At 41.5% G+C, this 27671-nt stretch overlaps 1 protein-coding gene and 2 long non-coding RNA genes across 4 annotated transcripts; 1 reads left to right on the top strand and 2 right to left on the bottom strand.

The window, feature by feature from the left end:
- Nucleotides 1-13141: 13141 nt before the first annotated feature.
- LOC124270344 (ankyrin repeat domain-containing protein 50-like) lies at nucleotides 13142-15843 on the top strand. Of its 2 annotated transcripts, XM_046705392.1 has the most exons (4): nucleotides 13142-13618; nucleotides 13853-14146; nucleotides 14348-14535; nucleotides 14737-15843. In XM_046705392.1, the coding sequence occupies exons 1-4, from the start codon at nucleotides 13198-13200 to the stop codon at nucleotides 14827-14829; spliced, it is 996 nt and encodes a 331-aa protein (XP_046561348.1). In that variant the 5' UTR covers nucleotides 13142-13197; the 3' UTR covers nucleotides 14830-15843. The 2 variants fall into 2 exon arrangements, with proteins under 2 accessions (XP_046561348.1, XP_046561349.1); XM_046705393.1 differs by lacking the exon at nucleotides 13853-14146 and having other exon boundaries at nucleotides 13164-13618; nucleotides 14288-14535; nucleotides 14737-14917.
- Nucleotides 15844-17329: 1486 nt separating this feature from the next.
- LOC124270353 lies at nucleotides 17330-20181 on the bottom strand. The gene is made up of 3 exons (XR_006896735.1): nucleotides 20018-20181; nucleotides 18729-18730; nucleotides 17330-17365 (listed from the first exon to the last, which is right to left on the bottom strand). It is a non-coding gene; the product is annotated as an uncharacterized LOC124270353 (long non-coding RNA).
- Nucleotides 20182-20788: 607 nt separating this feature from the next.
- Nucleotides 20789-26527, bottom strand: LOC124270351. The gene is made up of 2 exons (XR_006896733.1): nucleotides 26430-26527; nucleotides 20789-23656 (listed from the first exon to the last, which is right to left on the bottom strand). It is a non-coding gene; the product is annotated as an uncharacterized LOC124270351 (long non-coding RNA).
- Nucleotides 26528-27671: the final 1144 nt, after the last annotated feature.

Genomic DNA, 27671 nt, shown 5'->3' on the forward strand with positions numbered 1-27671 from the left:
GGTCGCAGTGTCGACACACGGCAGTTTATTACAAATATTGCAAACAGTGTGACATCAACACACCAACCTTCAAAATACACTTCCCTCCTTCAACATTACATCATCAGGTGTGGAACCGCTGCCCGACACGTAAACAGAGATCAAAAACTGCATTCAAGAGAAAATTACTCTGGACCGTGTTCTCCCGACGAAGTCAGCGGCACCTTTCTGGGGAGTTTACAGCTTAACCTTTGATGTACTGAGCATGCCATAAATACAAATTATGATGTATACTGTACAACATAGCACATGAGGGAAACAATCCTCGTCCCAAACAGACCACGTTCAAAGTGAACTCGTATTATCAAGGCTCGCCAGCCTAAAACACAGATAATACACCTCACTCATATACATACAAATCAAGTATCTGCTTAGCTGCATTACAATAACATATTTTGTATTCTCTCGGCTCAACAGCCAAACAGACAAAAAAAAATAAATAAATAAATAAATATGTATACAATAAACGTATTATAAAGACTCGTCAGCCTACGCTTCTGAACGAAGAAACTTTAATGCATGATTAGGCTCACTCGCCAACACGACCATACCATACACAGGTCGACCCGACAAGGGAACATCCACTCACACGAGCATCACGTCAGATTACAATCTGAAAATAGAAATTATATTAATATTTTGCAACACTCAAAGAAACAAACAATGTAATATTAACACTGCCGTGGTAATTAGCGAGAGAGAAGACCTACTGTCATACACCCCTATATATACCCCTAGATCACCCGGTGTAATTACCTCCCTTTACCATTGCATACCACTACGGAGAAAGTAGTTTCTCTCTTATTCACAATGCATTCAACCGAGAGAAACATCATTTCTCCGTACACACCATGCAATGATAACATTACCAATTCACTAACAACAAACATCACAGGAATATTGGCCCGGTCGCGAGTGTCGACACGGGCGGAGCCTCAAAAGAGAAGTCTACAGTCCAGAGACAGAGAGAAACTGAAAGTCTTCTCTGTAAAATTATCTTTAATGTAACCATCCTTTGCGTTTTCACTTCTCCAACGGCCATGTCTCTTAAACATTCTATCGTGCACACCCTTGTTTGCCGCTGTTGTGGCTCCACCACTCCTTAAACTATGCAGACCATAATTCCTGATATCACTCACAAAGGGAGCAAAGGCATCAATGAAAAGCTCTCTAAGACGAGGTATATGACATTGGGAATCATTTTCCTAAGTATATAACCATACTTAGTCTTGGTAATGCTTCTGAAAATATATTCATCAGATGAAGGCAAAATACTTGAAATCTCAAGATATTTCTCCAAACATGAAACTGGGCATAGCTTAGAATTTGTCCTACCAATAACAATCCATGAACCATCCCTGTATATATCAGTCTTGGATTGCTCAAGAAATAACATTATATGAGACTCATAGAATTCAATGTCGGAACGTCTGATGTGTAATAACTCTGATGATCTCAAGAAACCTGAATAAGCTAGAACTTACATACACACAATTCTCACATCACAAAGCGTGGGATGAGACATACATACATCATACAACTTCTCCAATAAAGCAGGTGTTATGGGTTCCTTTTAAGAAACAGATTTAGCCAATCTCCTTTTGGCTGCTTCCAATACATTTTTAACCAACCCATTATCAGTGGGACTTTGCAATCCTACTACAACATGAGCATGCCGAATGCCATAAAACGCTGTCTGCACAGAAACAAACGAATCACTCTTCTGAACAACAGACACCAAATAAATTGCACAGTGCAAGGGGAAATAGGTAAACTTGTAGGCATACCACAAGAATTAAGCCCACCGTTTCCAGGCCTCAAAACCGTATCTGTACTTCCGCGACGTAGACTCAGCTCTACATTCGCTCAACAACTCTGGTAAACCTGTCACCAGTCCCTCACACCAGGGGTAACGCCTTCATCTCCTCTCCATAAACACAAGATATCACACCTGTAACGCACGCAATATACAAAATCAACATTTGCTAAAATCAACTCGCGGAAGAGCTAACATGTTAAAGTGCAAGTCCTGTTCACCAAACAAACCGCCTCTTATCCTGGAAGGCACATAACTTTGTTTAGTTTTGGGTAAATACATGTATTCTAACACCTGAGGGATAAACAAAGAGCTACATGTGATAAGTGGCCAAAAACATGCCGAATACCATTCAGGTACTACAAGAGTGCCTTTCGCCCGACACTCAGCCAGGTGTCTCAAAGTCCTCGGTATCATACCAACAGGGGGTACAACCCAATTCATGACGTCACTCCAACTAACTGAAAAACAGTCCACTGCAGAACATCCTGGATTATAATATCTGGAATTAAAACATGACAAGTTTGCATTGTACCAAGATGCGAATCTATCCACATCATGAGGGCCCCATTTGTCATCTATCCGTTTGAATACATGTGAGGCAATAGCCCAATCATCATAGTCAAGTATCTTACTCAGCATATCTGCCACTGCATTCTCTGCACGCGGGATCCACTGCATACTCAGAGCAACATTTCGCGTTGAACACAACTCAAATATATCAAGAGCTATTGACTGTAAATGGGGCTTCATACTTCCCTTGTCCACTATAGTTACCACATTCTGATTATCAGTACACCACATAATCCTACGATGCTGCACTTGATGAATAAAGCTTTTCAAAACAAGATAAACAGCTTTCAACTCTCTCCAAGTTGAACTTTTCCTAGCCTCCTCTTCTGACCACTGACCATGGGAAAAAGCCGAATCCATCTCTACACAATAGCCTCCATATCCAGTGTCACTTGCATCGCTGTACACGACACGACTCACAGGGGAACTTTTAATCAGCACTGTACTCGACAGACGAGGAATGTTCTCAATCCAATACCTTAACTGATCAACACTAAGCACCGACAGATGAACTTTTCTATTCCAAGATTGAGCTGACAAAATATCAATACTCAAAAAACCTCGTCATGAGTTGAACTACATTCCCCATCCACTAATTTCATAGCGATTATCTGTCCGACCACCGCTGCAATCAAACGCACTGGCTGATTAAAGCGTTTATTACTCAGCAGAAATTTCAAATTTGCTACAACCTTATCCAACTTCCTCTGAGGAACAGATAAACGCAACTGTCGCGTGTCTATGTGGAAACCTAACCACTCTACAGACTGAGAGGGGAGCCCACAGTGAGTTTTCAACCTTCGGAACAAAACCAGACTTGATCAAGTCTCCTTTCACCGCCTCACCAGACACACGAGTGATATGCTCAGACTGCGCTGACAAGATACCGTCATCTAAAATCGTGACTACCCTTTTTCCTTCGCCGAAACGCCACTTTTGACCAACTGTCGTGTAATCTTTGTAAACACATGGGGCGCTGATGTAAGCCCGAAAGGTAAAACCATAAACTTGTAATACTGTTTCTCTTGTAATGCGTTTACCCAAGCAAAGCCTAAAAATTCGGTATGACCCTCAAAAATGTCTACATGATGATAAGCTGAATGTATATCGAACTTAATCAGCCAGTCATTGAGGTTAATGTACTCAAGCGCAGATTTCCAGTCTTCATATTTAACTGACTTTTGTTAATAAACTTGTTCACTCGAGACAGATCTAAGATTAGACGCTTTTCCCCGAAGACTGAATAGACACAGAAAGTGGATTTACTGTATAGGGTGGAGCATCACACTCAACAATCAAGTGTTTTTTGTGCAACTCTGAAATAGCCTGACTGACAAAATCTGAATGTTCCAACGCCGACTTGTTATTTCGTAAATCCATCCTCGGCGGTCTGGAAATGAAAGGAATTTTGTATCCTTTGTCTATAATGTCTATAACAAATTGTGAAGCACCTGTACTATGCCAGAATGCAATACTAGACTTTAAACGACCCTTCACTATGATTTCCGCTGACCCCTGTTCATATTCATAAAAATCATGAGTGAGAGCAATATCATAATCAATATCATCATTGTCTAAGCGTACTTCAAAGTTAGACTTAACTGACAAATCTGTATCGTCCTGTCTATGAGACACTGGTAGCTGTAGCACTGGCTGCTGACGTGGCTCTGGTCGTGCTGGCTGTACGGTAGGGGCACTCTCTGACATAATGCGAGAACTCCCCGCAGTGGTGGCATGAACCCTGTCGGTAACCTTTGACACGAAAAGACTGCACGACTGGAACACTGTGCACAGGAGTATGCACAGGTAGAGCGTGTTGTGCGTGCGACGTAGCACTTGGTCTCCGGGTAAAAGCTCGAGCTCCATGCAGGGGATCTCCGGTTTTGTTTGGCTTTAAAGCTTCTTGACTGCCTTAAGTTCTGCTTTCTCAATTTTCTTGTCATCATCACTATCATCAGCCAACTCGTTAGAAACGTAATTTTTCACTGTCTCCCAGCCCCCTTCCGATGAGTCCGCAATTTTAATCAATTTATTCCTCTTTTCTAGTTTAGATATAGCCGCTTCAATATACTCGGAAACATCTTCACCATTCACACCATATTTAGCTTGCCTTGCTTTGAATAAATCCTCCAGAACTTCAGAGTTTACATTAAACTGAATTCTGTTCCCTTCCCGAGACCATGAATATTCTGTATCAGTCTTCAATTTTTTCAACCCCTTGGCCTGCTCGATGAATTCTTCTCTCAAATGCGATAGCTTTTCGTCAAACACAGCTTCAAAGTCTCGTTGATTGTCAAGCCTTTTCAAAATGGCGTCAAGTTTTGCCGCGGTTGAATCCTCAGACATGATTGCTGCGTAACAATATTAACACTGCCGTGGTAATTAGCGAGAGAGAAGACCTACTGTCATACACCCCTATATATACCCCTAGATCACCCGGTGTAATTACCTCCCTTTACCATTGCATACCACTACGGAGAAAGTAGTTTCTCTCTTATTCACAATGCATTCAACCGAGAGAAACATCATATCCCTGTGTACGCGTTTTTCACAAGCTAAATAATACACATATTGCCGATTGTTGCATAACAGAACCTATATTGACTCATTTGTCCATGCAGTAAATATTGACACAGAACCAATATATTTGTTGATAGATGACACACAGAACAACACACTTTTCAGGATAATACACATTCTTCACACTATATTCGTGATGGCCATTGCCTGGGCATGCAGCCATTGTGCAGCCTTTGGCCGGGTCAGCGAAGCACCAGCGCAGCATGCCCAGGGAATCCTGTTTTATATTATAGGCCTTTGCGAGACAAATGGAATATGACAAAAGCAGTAAAACATGTCACTATACTTGAGGTCTGTGACTCATCTTCATCACTGATATGTTATTTTCCTTGAAGGTACTGAATGTAGGATAAAACACCTTTGTTGGACTTGTTAATAAACATTCACTCACTCACTCACTCACTCACTCACGAGACTTTGCATACAGATAGATGAGGCTGCTTCAACCTGGGTCCCAGGGTATGCAGCCATTGTACAGTCCTTATACTGTTAGGGTACAGTGATTCGCAGTAATCACAGTCACTGAGTTGGTTCACCTGATATACTTTTAGCATCTTTACACGACAAGCAGCAGCTGGGGAACTATTCTAATGAACACTGTTAGGGTACAGTGAGTCACAGTAATCACAGTCACTGAGTCGGGTCACCTGATATACTTTTAACATCTTTACACGACAAGCAGCATCCGGGGAACTATTCTAATGAACACTGTTAGGGTACAGTGACTCGCAGTAATCACAGCCACTGAGTTGGGTCACCTGATATACTTTTAACATCTTTACACGACAAGCAGCATCCGGGGAACTATTCTAATGAACACTGTTAGGGTACAGTGACTCACAGTAATCACAGCCACTGAGTCGGGTCACCTGATATACTTTTAGCATCTTTACACGACAAGCAGCATCCGGGGAACTATTCTAATGAACACTGTTAGGGTACAGTGACTCACAGTAATCACAGCCACTGAGTCGGGTCACCTGATATACTTTTAACATCTTTACACGACAAGCAGCAGCCGGGGAACTATTTTAATGAACACTGTTAGGGTACAGTGACTCGCAGTAATCACAGCCACTGAATTGGGTCACCTGACATACTTTTGGTATTCTTACATGTGTAACAGGAGGATCCTGTTTCGGGTCCTCAGGTCCGCAGCATTCAGGGGTTTAAAGTCACAATGACAACCAATTAACGCAAGATTTTGCAAACAATGTCCCAATCCTAAAAACAAGCCTAATTTCTACTAAGAAAATAACCCTACCATTAAATTCCCCCTTCTTAAGATCTTTGAAACAAAAAAACAAACAAACAAAAACAACCAACGGGATTGATAATTTGCTCTTCCTTATTTACCATGTCCACTCTTCAAATTCAGGAAAGAAACAGACCTGGGCATAGGGATGAACAAGGGGAGGAAGAGGTACAGTGACTCAAAGTAATCACAGCCTCCGAGTTGAGGCACCTGACATACAGGCTCCAGGGGAAACTATTCTAATGAAGACCCCGACTGGGACTAATTATAAACTAATCAGTGTTCAAAGGTATGTTTTGTTTGTTCTAGGAAACTGGATTGAACTCAAAAGGACCCTGGAATCTGAAAAGTTATATGTGGAACAAACTAAGATATTTTGAAGGATGGAAACTTCCACAGATACTGTCACTTCCACAGAGGCAAGACAGCAGCAGGGGTGACAACCCACTGCAACACTGACACCAGATGGCGGTGTGGCTAGACCTTCCACAGATACTGTCACTGCCACAGAGGGAAGTCAGCGGCAGGGGAGACAACCCACAACAACACTGACACCAGATGGTGCTGTGGCTAGACCTACCACAGATACTGTCACTGCCACAGAGGGAAGACAGCAGCAGGGGAGACAACCCACTACAACACTGACATCAGATGGCGGTGTGGCTGGACCTTCCACAGATACTGTCACTGCCACAGAGGGAAGACAGCAGCAGGGGAGACAACCCACTACAACACTTACACCAGATGACGCTGTGGCTAGACCTTCCACAGATACTGTCACTGCCACAGAGGCAAGACAGCAGCAGGGGGGACAACCCACTACAACACTGACACCAGATGGCGCTGTGGCTAGACCTACCACAGATACTGTCACTGCCACAGAGGGAAGACAGCAGCAGGGGAGACAACCCACTACAACACTTACACCAGATGACGCTGTGGCTAGACCTTCCACAGATACTGTCACTGCCACAGAGGCAAGACAGCAGCAGGGGGGACAACCCACTACAACACTGACACCAGATGGCACTGTGGCTAGACCTACCACAGGTACTGTCACTGCCACAGAGGGAAGTCAGCAGCAGGGGAGACAACCCACTACAACACTGACACCAGATGGCACTGTGGCTAGACCTACCACAGGTACTGTCACTGCCACAGAGGGAAGACAGCAGCAGGGGGGACAACCCACTACAACACTGACACCAGATGGCACTGTGGCTAGACCTACCACAGATACTGTCACTGCCACAGAGGGAAGTCAGCAGCAGGGGGACAACCCACTACAACACTGACACCAGATGGCACTGTGGCTAGACCTACCACAGATACTGTCACTGCCACAGAGGGAAGTCAGCAGCAGGGGGGACAACCCACTACAACACTGACACCAGATGGCACTGTGGCTAGACCTACCAGAGATACTGTCACTGCCACAGAGGCAAGTCAGCAGCAGGGGGGACAACCCACTACAACACTGACACCAGATGACGCTGTGGCTAGACCTACCACAGATACTGTCACAGCCACAGAGGCAAGACAGCAGCAGGGGGGACAACCCACTACAACACTGACACCAGATGGCACTGTGGCTGGACCTACCACAGATACTGTCACTGCCACAGAGGCAAGACAGCAGCAGGGGGGACAACCCACTACAACACTGACACCAGATGACGCTGTGGCTAGACCTACCACAGATACTGTCACTGCCACAGAGGCAAGTCAGCAGCAGGGGGGACAACCCACTACAACACTGACACCAGATGGCACTGTGGCTAGACCTACCACAGATACTGTCACTGCCACAGAGGCAAGTCAGCAGCAGGGGGTACAATCCTTTTCAACAACCACACACAACTACCTACCGGGTGAGGCTGTTTGCAAAACTTGCATTTGTATTTCTCTTTAGCAAAAGGGGAAGGGGGTCGTGTGTGTGTGCGTGCGTGCGTGCGTGCGTGTGTGCGTGTGTGTGTGTGTGTGTGTGTGTGTGTGTGAGAGACTCTCTCTCTCTCTCTCTCTCTCTCTGTGTGTGTGTGTGTGTGTGTGACGAAAGCACCAAATGTTCACCAGGCTTAATCCCTTGCTTGTATAACAATCCTGTGATCTTGTGTTCACATTGAATATTTACATTGATTTATTATGTATTTTGGGTTGCCAGAATCAGACCAGTGCTTTTAGGTTTTACCAAAGTGGTTCACATCTGAGTCTTGCATCATTTCCTGACTTTTTATCATTAGTGTGGTAAACATATAGAAGACTTTGGTCATTTCAGAATGTATGTCACTCCCTTACACCCGATCTCACTCACATCAGTGGAGAGGCTGTGTTATTAATAAGTGACAAGTCTGATAGAGAGATGTCTAATTTCAATGGATTATAATGGAGTTCTTTTCCTTTCTTCAACCCAGGTTGTTCAGTTTCACATTACGACATGTCCAACTCCTCCAACATTGCAGTCGGAGACAGCGGACACCGAGGCTGTATATCACAAGGTGGGATGGATCTAGATAACTACCTGATGTTTTTAAGTGACCAAATGTATAAACGACGTGCTCTTTGTTCTCAAGTTGTTCGATCAAGGTTACAACATCCATCTAAGTTCAGTAAAGTTTCAAAATGTTTTATGGTAGATATGAAGAGAACATTTCAAATGTCTGTTGCATAAATAAGCTGCTAAAAATAACCCACTGTATATAAATGACCCACTGTATTTAAATGACCCGCTGTATATAAATGACCCGCTGTATATAAATGACCCACTGTATTAAATGACCCGCTGTATATAAATGACCCGCTGTATATAAATGACCCACTGTATTAAATGACCCCCATACATAAATGACCCACTGTACTAAATGACCTGCTGTATATAAATGACCCGCTGAATATAAATGACCCACTGTATATAAATGACCAGCTGTATATAAATGATCCACTGTATTAAATGACCCCCGTACATAAATGACCTACTGTATTAAATGACCCGTTGCATATAAATGACCAGCTGTATATAAAAGACCCGCTGTATATAAATGACCCGCTGTACATAAATGACCCGCTGTATAGAAATGACCCGCTGTATATAAATGACCTGCTGTACATTAAATGACCCACCGTACATAAATGACAAGCTGTATATAAATGACATGTTGTACATATATGACCCACTGTACATAAATGACCTGTTGTATATAAATGACCCACTGTATCAATGACCTGTTGGATAAAGACCGCCTGTATATAAATGACATGTTGTACATAAATGACCTGTTGTACATAAAAGACCCACCGTATATAAATGACCCGCTGTATATAAATGACCTGTTGTACATAAATGACCTGCTGTATATAAATGAACCACCGTATAAATTACCCACTGTATCAATGGTTAATTCAGCTGTATAATTGACCTGCCTTATAAATGATCCGCTGTATAACTGACCTAGCTTATAAAGGACTCGCTGTATAAATGACCTGCTGTATAATTGAACTGGTGCATATATAACTGACCTGCCTTATAAATGACCTGCTGAATAATTGACCTGCCTTGTACACGACCCTCTGTATAATTGACCTGCCTTATAAATGATCCCCTGTATAACTGACCTACTTTATACATGACCACCTGTATAATTGAACTGGTGCATTTATAACTGACCTGGCTTATAAATGACCTGCTGAATAATTGACCTGCCTTATACATGACCCTCTGTATAATTGACCTGCCTTATAAATGACCCACTGTATAACTGACCTACTTTATACATGACCACCTGTATAATTGACCTGCCTTTTATATGACCGCCGTATAATTGACCTGCCACAGCAATGGCCAAATGTATGTAAATGAGCTTCAGTGGATCTTCCATGCTGGCCCAATGTTTAGTCATGTTGATTATCTGTAAACATACCGGCAGTAAATAGCATTATCTGTGGTATTCAGAATTATATTGAATTCAGAATGGTCCAAAATTTCTCAAACTTTGAATTTCATTTTAAATTTTATGTTTGTCCTCATTTCCTCCAGAGAGTCTCAGCATAAGGATCAACCAGCTCAGTAATATGTTTGTGCAAACCCGTGCTCTTCACAAAGCAGAAGAACTTCTGAAGAGGCACAGCCATGTTGCAATCTGTGGAGCCCCTGGAGATGGGAAGACTACTGCTGCTCTCAGGATCTGTGAGACGTATATGAAGAAAAACTATCAAGTATTGTTTGTTGAAAATATTGAAGAGTTTGACATTGATGTCGTCATTAAGCGAAAGTGTGACATGTTGGTTGTGTTTGATGATATCTTTGGTTCTGTTGTATTTCCCAGCAGTTTGGAGAAATTACGTAAAGTGTTCAATGCCTTGGTTGATATTTTACTTCTCTTATTAAGAGACGAGGAGCTAGCAGCCGAGGAAGAAAGAAAGAGGAAAGTGAACAAAGGTATGAAGAAGGAAGATGAGAAGCAATGTGATAACGAAACGACAAAAAAATACAAGCTTCGCTTCATTTTCACATCCAGGAACTACAACTGGAATGAGGGTTGTGCAAGACTACATCAGTTCAAAGTAAATTTGTTTAAACCTGAAACCATTGTTGATATGATCAAGACATGTTTAAGCACTGAAGAAAAGAAACAGATCATGACATTGTTCAGGACCAGAAGCCAAATCGATATCTCCGATAAGGACATGAAAACTATTACAGAATTAAAAGACAGCATGTTTGGATATCCTTTGACCTGTAAACTGTACTTCACCAACCCAGTGTTCCAGATGCACAGTCTTGGGGACTTTTTCTTGAAACCAGTGATATACCTGAGAGGTGACCTTGACACCATTGTCCGTGAAGGCAGCAGCAGATCGGCTGCTCTGATTCTCCTGGTCCTGTGTGAAGGGAAAATGGACCTTGCCTCCTTGATGTGTGGGACGGACAAGCAGGTCACAGATCTGTTTCATGTTGTAAAGGAAAAGGTAGCATCATGCACTGATACAGACATAGAGAGAGAGATAAGCAATTTTACCGGCACTTACTGTGTCGTGGAGAATCATGTAGCCTCCTTTTCACATCCAGTTATCCATGATGCTGCAGCATGTGCTTTTGGGAATCTCAACAGTGTTCTATTAGTAAAACACTGTTCCCTTCAGTTTTTGTATGAAAGAGTTAGACCAAGTTTGACTGATGAGCGACAGACAACCCAAGCTGATGATGTGACAAACATGATCTACATCACTTCTCGTCTTTACCCATTGATGATCGACAGGCTAGTGGAAGGTATCCGTGAAGATTGCTTCAGATGGACAGTAGGCCACCCTGTATTCAGAAACGATGAATTAGCATCCTCACTGATGACGGAACTGAAAAATGACTTGCCTCAAATAGTCCACCGAAAGGACAACACATCTGGTGAATGTTTTCTATACTGGACTTCCCTGTCTAATAATGATTTACTGTTTAGACAGTCATTATTACTGATGAGTAAAAAGGAAAATCTCTCCCCTGAAAATGTCAAAGACCTGTATGAGAGTATCACAGGGTGCATAAAGGCTGGCAAGGTGGGGAACCTGCGACGTATAATTGATGTGCTAAAGCATCATGGAGAATATCATGCAGACCAAAGGACGGCGGCAGACAAAACACTGCTCATAATTGCTGCAGAGGCTGGACAGTTGGATGTGTTCAACTTTTTACTGCAAGAAGGAGCAAATGTTTTATTGAAAGACAGGGAAGGAAACAGTTGCCTTCATCATGCGTGTATTTCAGGAAAAAGAGATATTGTGAAAGTTGTTGAAAAGTTTCCAGATATGATTGATGTTCAGAATGATCGGGGTTTTACATCTACAATGTTGTGTGCTGAGACAGGCCAGGAGGAGATCCTCAAGTTCCTGGTGTCACATGGTGCTGATATATCTGTTAAGACATTTGGGGGTCAGACGTGTTTGCATTGGGCATGTGCGAGTGGTCATTTATAAACCGTACAATATTTGTTGTCTTGTGAAACTATCGACATTAATGAAAGAACATTATCAAACACAACGCCGATTATGATGGCTACTGAAAAGGGACACTCTGATGTTTATCACCTTCTTGTGTCAGAGGGAGCTGATGTGTCACTTACTGATGATATCGAGAGACTGTCTGATGTATGCATGTGAGGGAGGTAACATGTCTATAGTTAGGCATCTAATAACTTTGAAAACAATCAACATCAACGAGAGAGATCACGACAACATGACACCAGTCACGATAGCAGCGAAAGCCGGACACTCTGATGTTTATCACCTTCTTGTGTCAGAGGGAGCTGATGTGTCACTTACTGATGACAAGGGCAGAGACCGTCTAATGTATGCATGTGAGGGAGGTAACATGTCTATAGTTAGGCACCTACTATCTTTGAAAACATTCAACATCAACGAGAGAGATCACGACAACATGACACCAGTCACGATAGCAGCGAAAGCCGGACACTCTGATGTTTATCACCTTCTTGTGTCAGAAGGAGCTGATTTGTCACTTACTAATGAGAAGGGCATAGATTGTCTGATGTATGCATGTAAGAGCGGTAACATGTCTATAGTGAGACACCTACTATCTTTGGACAAAATCAACATCAACAGGAGAGATCACGACAACATGACACCCGCCATGATAGCAGCTAAAGCTAGACTCTCTGATCTTTATCACCTTCTTGTGTCAGGGGGAGCTGATATGTCACTTACTGATAACAGGGGTAGAGATTGCCTGATGTATGCATGTGAGACAGGTAACATGTCTATAGTTAGGCACCTACTATCTTTGGAAACAATCAACATCAATGAGAGAGATCACGACAGCATAACACCAGTCACGATAGCAGCTAAATCCGGACACTCTGATGTTTTTCACCTTCTTGTGTCAGAGGGGGCTGATGTGTCACTTACAGATAACAGGGGAAGAGATTGCCTGATGTATGCATGTGAGAGAGGTAACATGTCTATAGTTAGGCATCTACTATCTTTGGACAAAATCAACATCAACAGGAGAGATCACGACAACATGACACCCGCCACGATTGTAGCTAAAGCCGGACACTCTGATCTTTATCACCTTGTTGTGTCAGAGGGAGCTGATGTGTTTCTTACTGATGAGATGGGCAGAGACTGTCTCATGTATGCATGTGAGCTAGGTACCATGTCTATAGTGAGACACCTACTATCTTTGGACAAAATCAACGTCAACAGGAGATATCATGACAACATGACACCAGTCACGATAGCAGCGAAAGCCGGACACTCTGATGTTTATCACCTTCTTGTGTCAGAGGGAGCTGACCTGTCACTTACTGATGATATCGACAGAGACTGTCTGATGCATGCATGTGAGGGAGGTAACATGTTCACATGGCTTTTAGGAACCTCAGATAAGGTGTCTATAGTTAGACACCTACTATCTTTGGACAAAATTAACATCAACAGGAGAGATCATATCAACATGACACCTGTCATTATAGCAGCTAAAGCCGGACACTCTGATCTTTATCACCTTCTTGTGTCAGAGGGAGCTGATGTTTTACTTACTGATGAGATGGGCAGAGACTGTCTCATGTATGCATGTGAGCTAGGTACCATGTCTATAGTTAGACACCTACTATCTTTGAAAACAATCAACATCAACAGGAGAGATCATAACAACATGACACCAGTCATTATAGCAGTTGAAGCTGGACACTCTGATGTTTATCACCTTCTTGTATCAGAGGGAGCTGATCTGTCAATTACAGATAACCAGGGCAGAGACTGTCTGATGTATGCATGTGAGGGAGGTAACATGTTTACATGGCTTTTAGGAACCTCAGATAAGGTGTCTATAGTTAGACACCTACTATCTTTGGACAAAATCAACATCAACAGGAGAGATCATATCAACATGACACCAGTGATTACAGCAGTTCAAGCTGGACGCTCTGATTTTTATCACCTTCTTGTGTCAGAGGGAGCTGATGTGTCACTTACTGATAACAGGGGCAGAGACTGTCTGATGTATGCATGTGAGAGAGGTAACATGTCTATAGTTAGGCACCTACTATCTTTGAAAACAATCAACATCAACAGGAGAGATCACGACAACATGACACCAGTCACGATAGCAGCAAAAGCCGGACACTCTGATGTTTATCACCTTCTTGTGTCAGAGGGGGCTGATGTGTCACTTTCTGATAACAGGGGTAGAGACTGTCTGATGTATGCATGTGAGAGAGGTACCATGTCTATAGTTAGGCACCTACTATCTTTGAAAACAATCAACATCAACGAGAGAGATCACGACAACATGACACCCGCCATGATAGTAGTTGAAGACGGACATTCTGATGTTTATCACCTTCTTGTGTCAGAGGGAGCTGATGTGTCACTTACAGATAACCAGGGCAGAGACTGTCTGATGTATGCATGTGAGGGAGGTACCATGTCTATAGTTAGGCACCTACTATCTTTGAAAACATTCAACATCAACAGGAGAGATCACGACAACATGACACCCGCCATGATAGCAGTTGAAGCCGGACACTCTGATGTTTATCACCTTCTTGTGTCAGTTTGAGCTGATGTGTCGCTTAGTGAAAACAAGGGCAGAGACTGCCGAAATGTAATGTATTGTACGAGATGTTTTGAACAGGTAACTTTGTCTTCACAGACAATAATCTCCAAAGGAATCGACATTGAACGGTGAAATTGAAATTATCAATGTATTCGTGTCTCATATTAAATTAACTAAAAATCTTATATATTTTATTAACATGTATGCAATTGTTTGTGCACACTTCAGAAATTGAGGATCACAATTCAACTGTATTCTCTCTTTCAGAAATGTCCAGACTAGGAAATACTCAAAACACGATTTTCAGTTTTCATATTTGTGTAATAAGCCGTTTGTTGTGTCCGTCCGTACATTTTGATAATGTAACTATTTGTAGCCAGAGTTTACACAATGATGTGGACAATTCCAGTAATTCTCCAGTGAACCAATCATAAGTTGAATGGCACCTACCCCAAACAATTTGTCTAGAATATTCGGTGATTTAGTGTAAGTCCTTCATGTATGTGAAAAGTGAGTGAGTGAGAATGATTCATTATTGCTTAACCTCACGTTTGTTCCAATATATTTTAAGTGTTATGTCTCTTTGAGATCGTTGTAGGTTTATTTGTAGTGATTGTTGGAGGCAGGAAAAAACTGAAACGGTCGTGAAATATTGAGCGTTGTTACTGAGTGGCCAATCTTCACCACAGGTGTGATTTGGAGTTACCTCCCCTGTCATAGAAGATTTGATCATTCCAGAAGTTTTTTTATGTGTCTGTTCGAAGATGGTGGGCTGTATAAGAGGGACAGGATGGCGATGTGAGGCTTTTAATGATCTGAATGATCTCTTTGCAAAGGGAGAGACAAGTTACCTATCTGAACAGCTCAAATACCTAACAGTTTCAAGGAACACTTCATTTCCAGCAGCAGAGTATGGGGAAGCCGTGGAGGCTGAGCAGGTTAGGCGGCTGACTTTGTGTGCTGGCCATAAAGTGCCTGGCTCTGGGGGTGTGAGTTCGAATCCCGGATGGGACTGAACCCAGCAAAAGTACTAGAATCTGTACTTTACTGAGAAAGTGTTTTCCCAAATATGACAAATGTTACATTTGAAAACTTTCTAAATGTGTGCAGGTATCATGGCACCTGTTAGATATTGCTGCGTTCACTAATTTGAACCATTTGTATTGCCTTACTTGCTTCAATATATTATTTTCATTTTTCCTTGATCATGTTCAGTTTAGTTATGTGATTTCAGAGATAACCGACTGTAGTAAAACAATACAGAACCCAACATGTTAATGTTTTACAATGACAGTTGTTGTCCATACGTGTTGTACAAGTTGCTGTTTTCCCTATTTATACTTGTCTTGGGAAACCTGCTAATTTTTTATTTTATTTTCATTCATGAAACCTGTGTAAACTAGCTTGTTGTATTGTCGGAATCATACAATGTACAGTTAAGTATATAGTTATCATGTTGATGGGAAAGGTTTTAGTGTATATTATTATTGGTTATGTTATTGAATTTAACAGTATTTTAGATCATTCTAACCGTCATGGTCATAGTTCTGACAAGCATCAGCATGGGCAGAGACAGACCAACAGGGAAAACGTACTTACAAACATGGCCAGAGTACTGACGAACACGTTCAGAGTACTGACAAACACGGGCACAGTACTCACGAACATGGGCACAGTACTGACAAACATGGGCACAGTACTGACGAGCACGGGCACAGTCCTGACAAACATGGGCACAGTACTGACGAACACGGGCACGGTACTGACGAACACAGGCACGGTACTGAAGAACACAGGCACGGTACTGACGAACACAGGCACGGTACTGAAGAACACGGGCACGGTACTGACGAACACAGGCACGGTACTGAAGAACACGGGCACAGTAGTACTGTACTGACCACTGAGCATGGCACGAACCAACATAGGCACGGTACTGACAAACATGACCACGATTGCACCGATAAACATGGACAGATTGTGTGTTTGTGTGTACTTTTTGCATGTATTTTACATATGTTTATGCATATAATGTTGTAATGGGATAATGTATTCAGATGAGAAGCACGGCCATGGTACTGACAATCGTGAGCACGGCACGAATCAACATGGGCGGGTACTGACAAACATGACCACCATTGTACCAATGAACATGGACAGATTCTGTGTTTGTGTGTTTACTTTTTGTATTTTACATAAGTTTATGTATATAATGCTGTAATGAGATCATGTATTCAGATGAGAAGCACAGCCATGGTACTGACAATAGCTAGCACAGCACTAACAAACATGGGCGGGTACTGACAAACATGACCACCATTGTACCAATGAACATGGACAGATTCTGTGTTTACTTTTTTGTAATTTACATAAGTTTATGTATATAATGCTGTAATGAGATAATGTATTCAGATGAGAAGCACAGCCATGGTACTGACAATAGCGATCACAGCACTAACCAACATGGGCGGGTACTGACAAACATGACCACCATTGTACCAATGAACATGGACAGATTCTGATGTTCATAAGGACAGTGCTGACTGACATGGGAACAGGGGCAGATACTATGTTCATAAGGATAGTGTTGACCGACATGGTGACATGGACAGATTTTGAGATTACTAAACGAGTGTCTGTCAGATATCATTTATCTTGACAGACACGAGTTGTTTCCAAAATCGCACCATTTTATGGTCGAGCAAATTTCCCATTTTCTCATCGTAGCTGTGCAATATCCCATACAACGTTTATGAAAGACTGACGTCACTTGGCGTCTCAATCACTGCTCATCCCCAAGGTGACCCTCCACAAAAAAGTTTCTGCCACATTTTCGCGTCATCAAGGCAGTAGTGATAATGCAAAGTAGATAAGATCACAGAAAATTAATTAAACATTCTAAAACGATGATGTGACCATGAAAATGTGTACAATTTAAATTCTTGCAAGCAAAAAATATTTGAGCGTGTGACGTTATCGTCATCGTTTTGTGGTTGTCGTCATCGGAAGATTGTTTTGGATATGTCTGCACATTGTCATTGGGGATCTGTACTTGTGTACAGGTTTACGTTCAATGTTCTCCCATCGAATCGGAGCCAAAACTATTGAGTGTGTGTCAGTAGGTGTAACCCCTGTGCTTGAATATGACATGACTGCTGATGTTACGTTCACTATCGATGGGGGACTACTCTTCTTCACCACATCCTTCTCGTTTTCCCGAGCCAGAAACTGCCACTTGGAATGTAACGGAATTTACGGAGTTGTCAGTATGAAATATGAGTTGATTACATCCTGTATGTTATGAAGACTTGAACTTTGCATTATCATGCGTCGGAGGAATATCTTAAGCAATGACTTATATGTAGATAAACCGTTCCTGAACATGTTGGACTGAATAGAGAGGACGTGTGCCACGATTTGCCCTCATGAACCCTTGCAAAATGTTGTACATTGTTTCAACGAGCGTGTTTTGGTTCTGATTGTCATGAGTGAATGTGATAACATTAGAATCACATAGTAGCCCGGAGCTGGAAGTGGGTTTTCATCGTGTTTATCAATGAAATATGTCATCTTTATCAACTGATCAAAGAAACGAGGCAAATCGATCTCAAAATGGACAGGCACTGACGTTATCGTGTCAGGTAATTTTTGCAAGAGGATACATGACTTGTCGTATCTCTCCAGTAAAAGTACCAATGTTGTACATTTTGAATATACTGTTCTAGAGTAACAATGTGAACTATGTTTTATACAATTTTATACATTTTTATACTGTTTCAAATAAATACAATTCATACATTTCATATCTGTGTATATTAAATGCTATTTTATAAAAGTCACTTGTTACATGGATATCTGGCAAAGGTAAACACACCCTATAAACATAAATTATATCCCATCACTTCTCTCGGTGTGTCAAAGCAACTACCACGGCGTAAGCAGCTTGTTAACGTATCCTCCGGCCATCACTTCCATGTCAGTATCCCATTATCTTCCGGCCAAGCTAGTGAGATCACTGCTCACTTCATTGTTGTTGTTTTCTTAAATTACCTTTGCCAGTCTCTGTGACGATGCACATGCCTACAGCGTAAATATGCCATACTACTGTATTGTTTCAATTTTGCTGATACCTAAAGGTCATTGTGAAACATTGCCGCGGGTCTTACCCCAACAGGTTTGACTGCATGTTCCTTGCATATAAATACTGCGGTAGCATCCGCATAGGTTCACTCTTGAACTGCAGTCACACTTGTTGGTCATATTTTGTTATTGTTTAGGTAAGACCTTGCATTATATTTTTCATGTGTTACTTGACTTGCATTTAATGTATGAAAGGTTACTAAATGGATTTTAACTTATATGTAACGTCTATGCAACAAGCATACTTAATAAGTTATATTTTGACATTGCAGAATAAGTTATAATCAGAAATACTAGACTTTGACATGTATATGTAACTTGCTATTTCATAATATCATTTAGGTAGTTCTGTTTATGTAATTGTAATATACCTCAGGTATAAATGTAATCTATAACCATGTTGTCAATTTCTCAAATATGTGTTTGATTATGACCGACCGAGTTTGTTTTTACGCCGCTTTTAGCAATATTCCAGCAACATCGCGGCGGGGGACACCAGAAATGGGGTTCACACATTGTACCCATGTGGGGAATCGAGCCCGGGTCTTCGGCGTGACGAGCCAACGCTTTATCCACTTGGCTAGCCCACCGCCCCGTTTGATTATGAATATATACTAACGTCATTATTCTTGTCTTTACAATAAACACTCTTGAACTGCAGTCAGACTTGTTGGTCATATTTTGTTATTGTTTAGATTTAGATAACTTGTGAGATACAGGGAAACGGCCCGATCTCAATTCGAAGGGAATCCCGGTCTTTATCTCTAACGGCGATTTTCACACAATTGTTTTAATACACAGGTTTCACTGATTGTTCGAGAGATTTTGAATTCATGACTAGAAATAAAAAGTTTTAATAAAAGGAATTAGAAAATAAATAGATTTGTGTTATATTTCTTACAAATTCTGTTTCATTGTATAAAGGGTTTTTTTTGCACGAGTAACAGGTTTCTGTTCGATTGAAGCATGCGTAACTTATCAATGAATTATAATCAGGAAAGTAGTCCGTCATAACCTGACCCTAAGTCATCACCATGGAGTAGCCAATCACGACTGACATGGGAACATGGGCAGATACTGATGTTCATAAGGACAGTGCTGACCGACATGGGCATGGTATGGATCCAGTGATTGAGTATTGATCTATGCATCTGTGATATGTAAAAGTCAGGCCTGATACTGACAATCGTGAGCCTGGCACGAACCAACATGAGCATGTTCATGAGCATGGTAGCTATGAACATGGACAGATACTGACGTTCTTAAGGTCAGTGCTGACCGATACAGTGTTGATGAATACAATGTGGGTGTTTGGGTGTTTACTTTATGTATTTTACATATGTTAATGTATATAATGTTGTAAGCAGATAATGTATTCAGATGAGAAGCACGGCCATGGTACTGACAATCGTGAGCACAGCACGAATGAACATGACCATGGTACCTATGAACGTTAGTATCTCTCCATGTTCATAAGGAGAGTGCTGACCGATACAGACATGGCATGAATCCAGCGATTGAGTATTGATCTAGATACAATTTTGATACGATAACATGTCAGTCAAGTCACAACTTCTGATGCAAATAAATCCTCCATAAAAACTACCATCTTTGTTGTTCATGAACGCCCCTGGATACAAAACATGGGCACAGTATTGACCAACATGGTCTGATCCAGGATCACACAGGATGAGGGAGTCCGGGTGATCACTGAAGAATTTAGAAAGTAGGTCAATCACCAGTCTCTTTAAAATCCTGACAGTTCCAAGTTACTGGTTCATCAAGTTACACCTTAGAAAATGAAAACAAAACAGAGACAGACTTCTTTTGTTGGCTTTTATTCACAACAATCTCATAATAAAACTTACTGACAAGCATTGATGATAAAATATCAGTTACGTGAAATAAGCACCTTCTTTTGACTTCAAAATTAACTGGCATTTTGTGATAATAATTATTTCAGAATGTTAGCAACCTTTATTTGTCTTAAAAAGTATCAAAACAAAGAAAATGAACCTGTTACTTCTAGCAAATTATTGGGTCATCTACCACATTTGACAATGGAGGAAAAGGGTCACCCATCACTGCCAGACTACAAACAGAAAACTGTGGAGATCCAGAGTTAGTGATACAAATGAAAACACACGGTACAACTTGTGAACATCTACAGCAAGATTGAAGTGAGACAAATCATTTGACATTTCCCGGCCCTAAATCAATGCCTTCTTCCTGGTTTGACGTGTTCAACTTGACAAAACAATTAGTTTAATTAAGCGACCTGCATGTCTAGAACTCAGACATATTACCAATAAGCACACATGTTAACAGACAATGTTAAATATACAAGTACGCCAACTTTAGCACATTGGATTAACGTCATGACACTGGAAGAGGTTTGGAGTATCATGACACAATGCATGACATTTTCTAAGATCGTAATTTATGTCAAAACCATGGAAGTAGCGTTACATTACACACAAAAGTGTCATGTCACAACATGACGTAAAGCATGACATTTTGTCACAACACATTATCCAAGGCATCGGACATGTTGACTTAAACATGACTGAATGCACAGAACATCTGATAATGCATCCTCTTTATCACCAAGGGCTTTCAGTAATCCTACACTAAACCTCTTGAGCCATTCCCATGGTCCTTGTTACCCACCCTCGGTTTTCATTGCCATTTTATCAACCAATTTAACCTTGACATTAAGAACAGAGAAAGGGAGGTAACTCATCACCTAGAAACCAAAGCCACCAACTAGTATCATTTGACAGTAAGACATCCTTTCCATCAATTGATTCAGTTTTTCAATACTGAATTTCTCAAGAACTTCAAAATCAAAGGGACTGGCCTCCATGTTAATATTGTCAACCCAACATTGAGGCTGGCTTGTAAGTCACATTCTGTTGGGTATGTTAGAGGTAAAAAATGGCCAAAGGACATCAAGTGGTAGTAATTTGTCCTCATAAGAACCACAGAGTGGATTCAGAGTTAGTGTAGGTTTACGGAAATAAAAGATATATGATTTGGGAGATATAGAGGATGCTAAAAATGTTTCAAGACATTATTCAATGCAATAACACGAGACATGATTAACGGTTAATACAAGGTGATCTATCGTGACACAATGTTGTAACACAGTCCTGTGTAATAATATTCAAACATACAATGCTGTGATGCATCATGTGACCAAATGTACATAACACGCAACATGTAAATCTCCACAACCAGTCAAAGTTCATCATGTGCCAAATGCCACTATGAAGCTCAAATGAAGTACATGTTGAGAAAACCCAAAACGACAGTGATGACAGTTATTACCAATCACGATGTATCTTAGAATTGTCTCCCGGAGATTTAATTTGTTGTTTACGCTGTCCTCAGCAATATTCTTGCCATATGATGGCCGTCTGTACATAAGAGAATCTGGACCAGACAATCCTGTGATTGACATCACAGGCATCAGTCTGTGTAATAGGACACCATGGAGATTGATATAATGCTACCTTGAACAGAGTTTCACTGAGTGTATGTCTCTACGGAGCCAGAAAGGCACCCGGTACAGATGCTGAACACTTTGTTGAAACTGATGAGCAGATGTGACGCAGACAAAACAAACTTGACAAACTTGATATCTGAACATATCAAGCTGGAACCAGTGTGAGGGGCACTAACTTGGAAATCCTAGGATGTTTTCAGATTCTTCAACAAGGTGAAACCTCTTACTTAAGATACGTAGGGGGAATTCATTGCCAAATGTTTTAACAAGAATATTATTTTCTATGTTGGCGCTAAACTGCCATCATGGGTGGATACAGATAGATTGGTTTGTTCCTTCTTCAACAATCCACATTTTTCAGAGATGTTCACAGTGAAGTGTTGATATTAGTTTGTTCAATAGAAGGACTAATTACACCTGATATCAAAGTAGCCAACACCCCCCACCCCTCCAAAAGAACACCCTCACAACAAAACAACCCCACAGATCAATGGCTCTCTTATTACGCTATACACAATCATAAATAGGATAAAACGAATTATTGTCTACTCATTCTATCATGTTCAACATGCAAACTAGATCTTATCTGCCCTGGGCTTACAACTAACCACTGTGTGCCTTCACTGTCAAAAACGACCTTTGTGAATTCCACAAGCACCACAACATGAAAACAACATTAATTCAAACAGCACCTTATTAAAATCCTGTTTTCTTGGAATTAATGCTGTTTTCTGGTGATAAATGTTTCCACAAATTCTAGTACATCTAAGGTAAAGAAATAAAACATGATAGTTCTCAGTTATCTTTGATGCAAAAATACATTGTATGGTAAAACAAATAGAAAGGTTTGGAAATGGATGGCATCATGTCAAAGGAAATACAAATAACTCATGCTGACTGTCATGACTTGTAGAAAATCTCTACTTCCTTCAAGGATGTCGGTTCCCCTCACAGCGGAAGGGTTGGGACAATGCAGGGCATGGACTTGGGGATACTCAATCATCAGCAGGACTTGGAGAACCACTCCTCTCTTTTTCGCTTCTTGCAGGGGATGAGGCTCTAGAGGCATCAGACTCACCCCGATCATCTTGCTCACCATTTGTTTGTTCCACCGATTTACTTTTTGAACGACTTCGGGATTTAGAGCGACTTTTAGACTTGCTGACCGATTTTTTTTCAGACCTGGAAACAGAAATGGACCATACCTAATCATGCTGTCAGCATTACCTTGTCTCTGTCCAAATAGTGGAAACTACAGCCAAAATGACAGATACACACAAGACAAGACCTTCCTGACAATCTATGCTACTTCCCCAACCCAAGACTACTTTATGCTGAACGTGACCATCAACCCCTGGATGCTGAGGGTGTTTTTAACATACATCTTTACAAAGATACTGGATCTACATACGGCTGTAATAATTACATTGAGGTGTAGAATATTACATTTCCTATCCAGTGGTGTAAAATAGAAAACAAATATGGATGTGGTTTGAAAAACAGACACTGTTAAGCAGCGTTCACACGCCAAACTAAAATTTGACAACACATGTTGAAATTTCAAAAGTTGTCTAAGTTGCGTTTTCACACGTCAAACACATCTTGTCAAACTTTCGTGTCATTTGAGCGCCATGTTTCTATCGGTGCGGTCACGTGACAATTTCGTTCACTGTGATTGCTTGTTTCTAAACAACACGAGTTTGACAACACTTCACACTCGAGTTTGACAACACCGAAAGTTTGATGGAAAAGTTGGTGAGAATAGAGACCGATCCTACTTCTCAACAACAATTTAACAACTTTGAAATTGGTGTTGGTGGCGAGTTGTTGGAATGTTCACACTCTCAAACTCGAGTTTGACAACATTTGCCGTGTGAAGGCCGCTTTAAAAGTCTTCGGAAAATGTGTTATGCATTACAAACAAATGATTTCACTGCTTTACATCGTACACCAATACAAGCACAATGTTTTAACTTGGTATCTTTCCTGATACCTGAACATCATAAGGTTATACATTAAATATATACTTAACAGCAAAAGAAACGCAAGTCTGGCATTTAGCCACCTTGAGCTTGCACACAGGCCGTGCCGCGTTGAGTTCACTAGAGTCTTAAAGAATGCATGAGGCTATTGGTTCCGCTCAAACACCAATCTTTATTCCAATTGCGCAAGTGTGAGTGGCTTTCTACCTGCAGCAATCCTCCGTCCCAATTTTGTCCCAGAAAGGTCAATGGGAGCCATTTCCGGGGAAAGAGACGACCATGGAATAACGTAAATGTTGTTCTGAGCCAGACAATCCATCGACACCCTCGCTGTGTGAGGGCTGCAAACGTCACTGGCGTTGATGTGCAAAATTTGGCCGCACATTTGGCTTTTGGCAGTAGATTCTAGCAGCCCGAAGACGACACCTAATCGAATCGCTTGGCACTGCTCCCCTTGACCCTAGAACTATGGATGCTGTTACTGTTGCTGCTCGTGTTCGGTTCCTTAGATGAGTGACCCGGATGAACAGATCTTGCGCATGAGTTGTCACTCGTTGCCGTCCGGTACGGGGATGATCAGCAGCAACCCCGGTTTGCTGATGACGTTGAGCAAGTCGTGTAATGGTGGTAAGATGACAGCCCAATTGTCTAGCTACAGCGTTTTCAGAGCTACCTCCGTGCAACTTTCCAATGGCCATTCCCCTCTGCTCAGTCCTTAGTCTAGGCATCGTTTGTGTGGCGTGTACACCACCCAGCGTCAATACTGAACTGTTTTTTGACACAAACCTTTAGAAAGGATACCTCAGAGTGAAATGCATGCTTTTCATCCAGAACCGTCGATGCACGTGCTAAAATTATGGTTCTGCTGCACTGTTGTTGTGTTTGTGCGAATGGTTCGTATGGACGTCAAATTGCATGACATCATCTCATCTGTGATCATTACGTCACTTTACCATGAACGTTCAATAAACATGAACGCTTAGCTTCATGAGCTTTCATTTTTTCGAATCTTGCGTTTCTTCATTCTCTTCCCACAGAGGTTACTCCTGTCATATCTTCCTACGTAACCTCTGTTCTAATACGGCCATATTTCCCGGTTCTCGTAAAATCCCCTAGCGGCAAAAGATCGCAACACGAATTATCTCCCTTCTTTCTATCCAATCAGAACACGTGTTACATCGACTTAGATTCAACTTGACTAACACAAGCAAATGTGAGGCCACAAATATCCTCCATCTACCGGGGACGTGTGTTGATGTTACACACAAGACGTTTAATGGCTAGCTTGTTCGTTTTCAACGTGGGCGATGGAGACACCACTGATCCACCATAACATGACTGAGTTTTGTCTAGAAGAAACGTTTGCGCATCGCGCAGGGGAAGAGGTTTAGTTTTCTCGAAGTATACGGAAATTACCGTGGCCTTGCGAATGATCACTTTTGAAACAACTAAATCTGATTACCTCCAATCACGAGTCTTGAACGCTCACACCATGAAAGGGTCGTATTAGAACAGAGGTTACGTAGGAAGATATGACAAGTAACCTCTGTGGGAAGAGAATGGCGTTTCTTTTGCTGTTCAGTATATTATGAAAAGCCCGCCACAACTGAGGAAACTTGATTTCCCCCTAGGGCATCAAACAATGTCATAAAGAAAAAGCAGAACAACTCTGCTATGTATAAGATGCTTCTTTCAAAACCAGCAGTTTATATGTCATGAGACACATTCTAACTCAGAAGCCTCATGATGTATGATACAGAGTGAGTGAGTTTAGTTTTACGCCGTTTTAGCAATATTCCAGCAATATCATGGCGGGGTCACCACAAATAGGCATCACACATTGTGCCCATGTGGGGAATCGAACCCGGGTCTTCGGCATGACGAGCGAACGCCTTAACCACTAGGCTACCCCACTGCACATGTATGATACAGAGTGTCCTTGTGATGAACACACAGAAAGGAAGATTCCTCACCTGCTTCGAGAACGACTCTGTGATGCTCTCCTCTTCTTGTCCCTGCTACGACTTCTGCTTCTGCTGCTGTGGCGACTACGTTTACTGCGTCTGTCACGGCTTCCTCTTCGGCTTCCTCTTCCTCCTGTTTCGACTCCGACTTCTTCGAGATCGGGATCTAGATCTGGATTGGTAGCTGGAAGGAGAAAAACTGGAGTCAGGTCACCCTCTAAAAGTTTGAATACTCAGATCTCACGAACACAACACCGAGTCACTGACAAGCATGGGTGGTGGAAAACTAATTCTTACCTGCGTCTTAAAAGGGGATTCTTAGCACTACTAGTAGTATCTTAACACTGATAAGTGACACAACAGAGTCCTAGCAACTCAGACTCAAGCCATACCACTACTGGTATAAAAACCCAAAATATCAACCACAGCATATTCTACACAAAGAGGATATTTGGGCTTCATCCCAATGGCATACCAACACAAAAACGCACCAGCTCAATCGTGTCACAGATAAATCCTGTCACAGATGAATTTTGTGATTCCGCTATCATAGAGAAATTCAATAAAATTTAACTAGCAGATATGAAATTGGAGAATTTGCTTTTTCTTAACCAGCAGCCCTTTACTTTTAATTGTTTTTAAGCTTTTACAACTGATTGTTTTTAATAGAATAACCCCAAAATATGTAATTTTCTGAATAAAATTGATATTTTATACTTATCCTGACTCATGTATTATTGCTTGTCTCCCTCCTCTTGCGAACGTTAGCGGAACACTTGTATCTCCTGTTTGAAGCTCCCTTCAAAAAAGCAAACGTAAAATCACTACTCACCACGAGTTGCCTCCCTCGCCGTTTTGGCGGGAAAACGGCGCCACCCGTCTTGCCACGCTTCACTCTGTGCGAATTTCAAGCCCGACACTTACATTTACAGGGAAATCCAAAGTGCTTAGCGGGGAGGTTGGGAGGGCTTACCTCATGAATCAGGATAAGTATAAAATATCAATTTTATTCAGATAATTACATATTTTTCCTTATCCTGACTCATGTATTATTGCTTGTAGAATCCTCCGGATTTGGTGGTGGGTCAAGCCACTTCTGGATTCCAAATGAGTGATTTACGTCTTGCATACCCCCCTATGGGAACTTCTTTAGCACTTCAATTTTACTGCTATACTCTGCTATAACCCTTTACTTCCAGCTTTCTCTGATGGGGGGACCACAATTGTTAACTTTTGGTCCTTTCTTCTGTT

The sequence above is a fragment of the Haliotis rubra genome, unplaced genomic scaffold, assembly GCF_003918875.1.
Source record: "Haliotis rubra isolate DU_JTF1 unplaced genomic scaffold, ASM391887v1 Scf151, whole genome shotgun sequence".
NCBI lineage: Eukaryota > Metazoa > Mollusca > Gastropoda > Lepetellida > Haliotidae > Haliotis > Haliotis rubra.

Bases quoted from the DNA above. Each gene is read 5' to 3' on its own strand.
- LOC124270344 (XM_046705392.1), top strand. From the start codon at position 13,198: ATGTATGCATGTGAGAGAGGTAACATGTCTATAGTTAGGCATCTACTA. The intron at 13,619-13,852 runs GTAACATGTTCA...CATGTGAGCTAG, and splicing joins GATGCATGCATGTGAGGGAG to GTACCATGTCTATAGTTAGA. The intron at 14,147-14,347 runs ATCATATCAACA...TCAACAGGAGAG, and splicing joins AATCAACATCAACAGGAGAG to ATCACGACAACATGACACCA.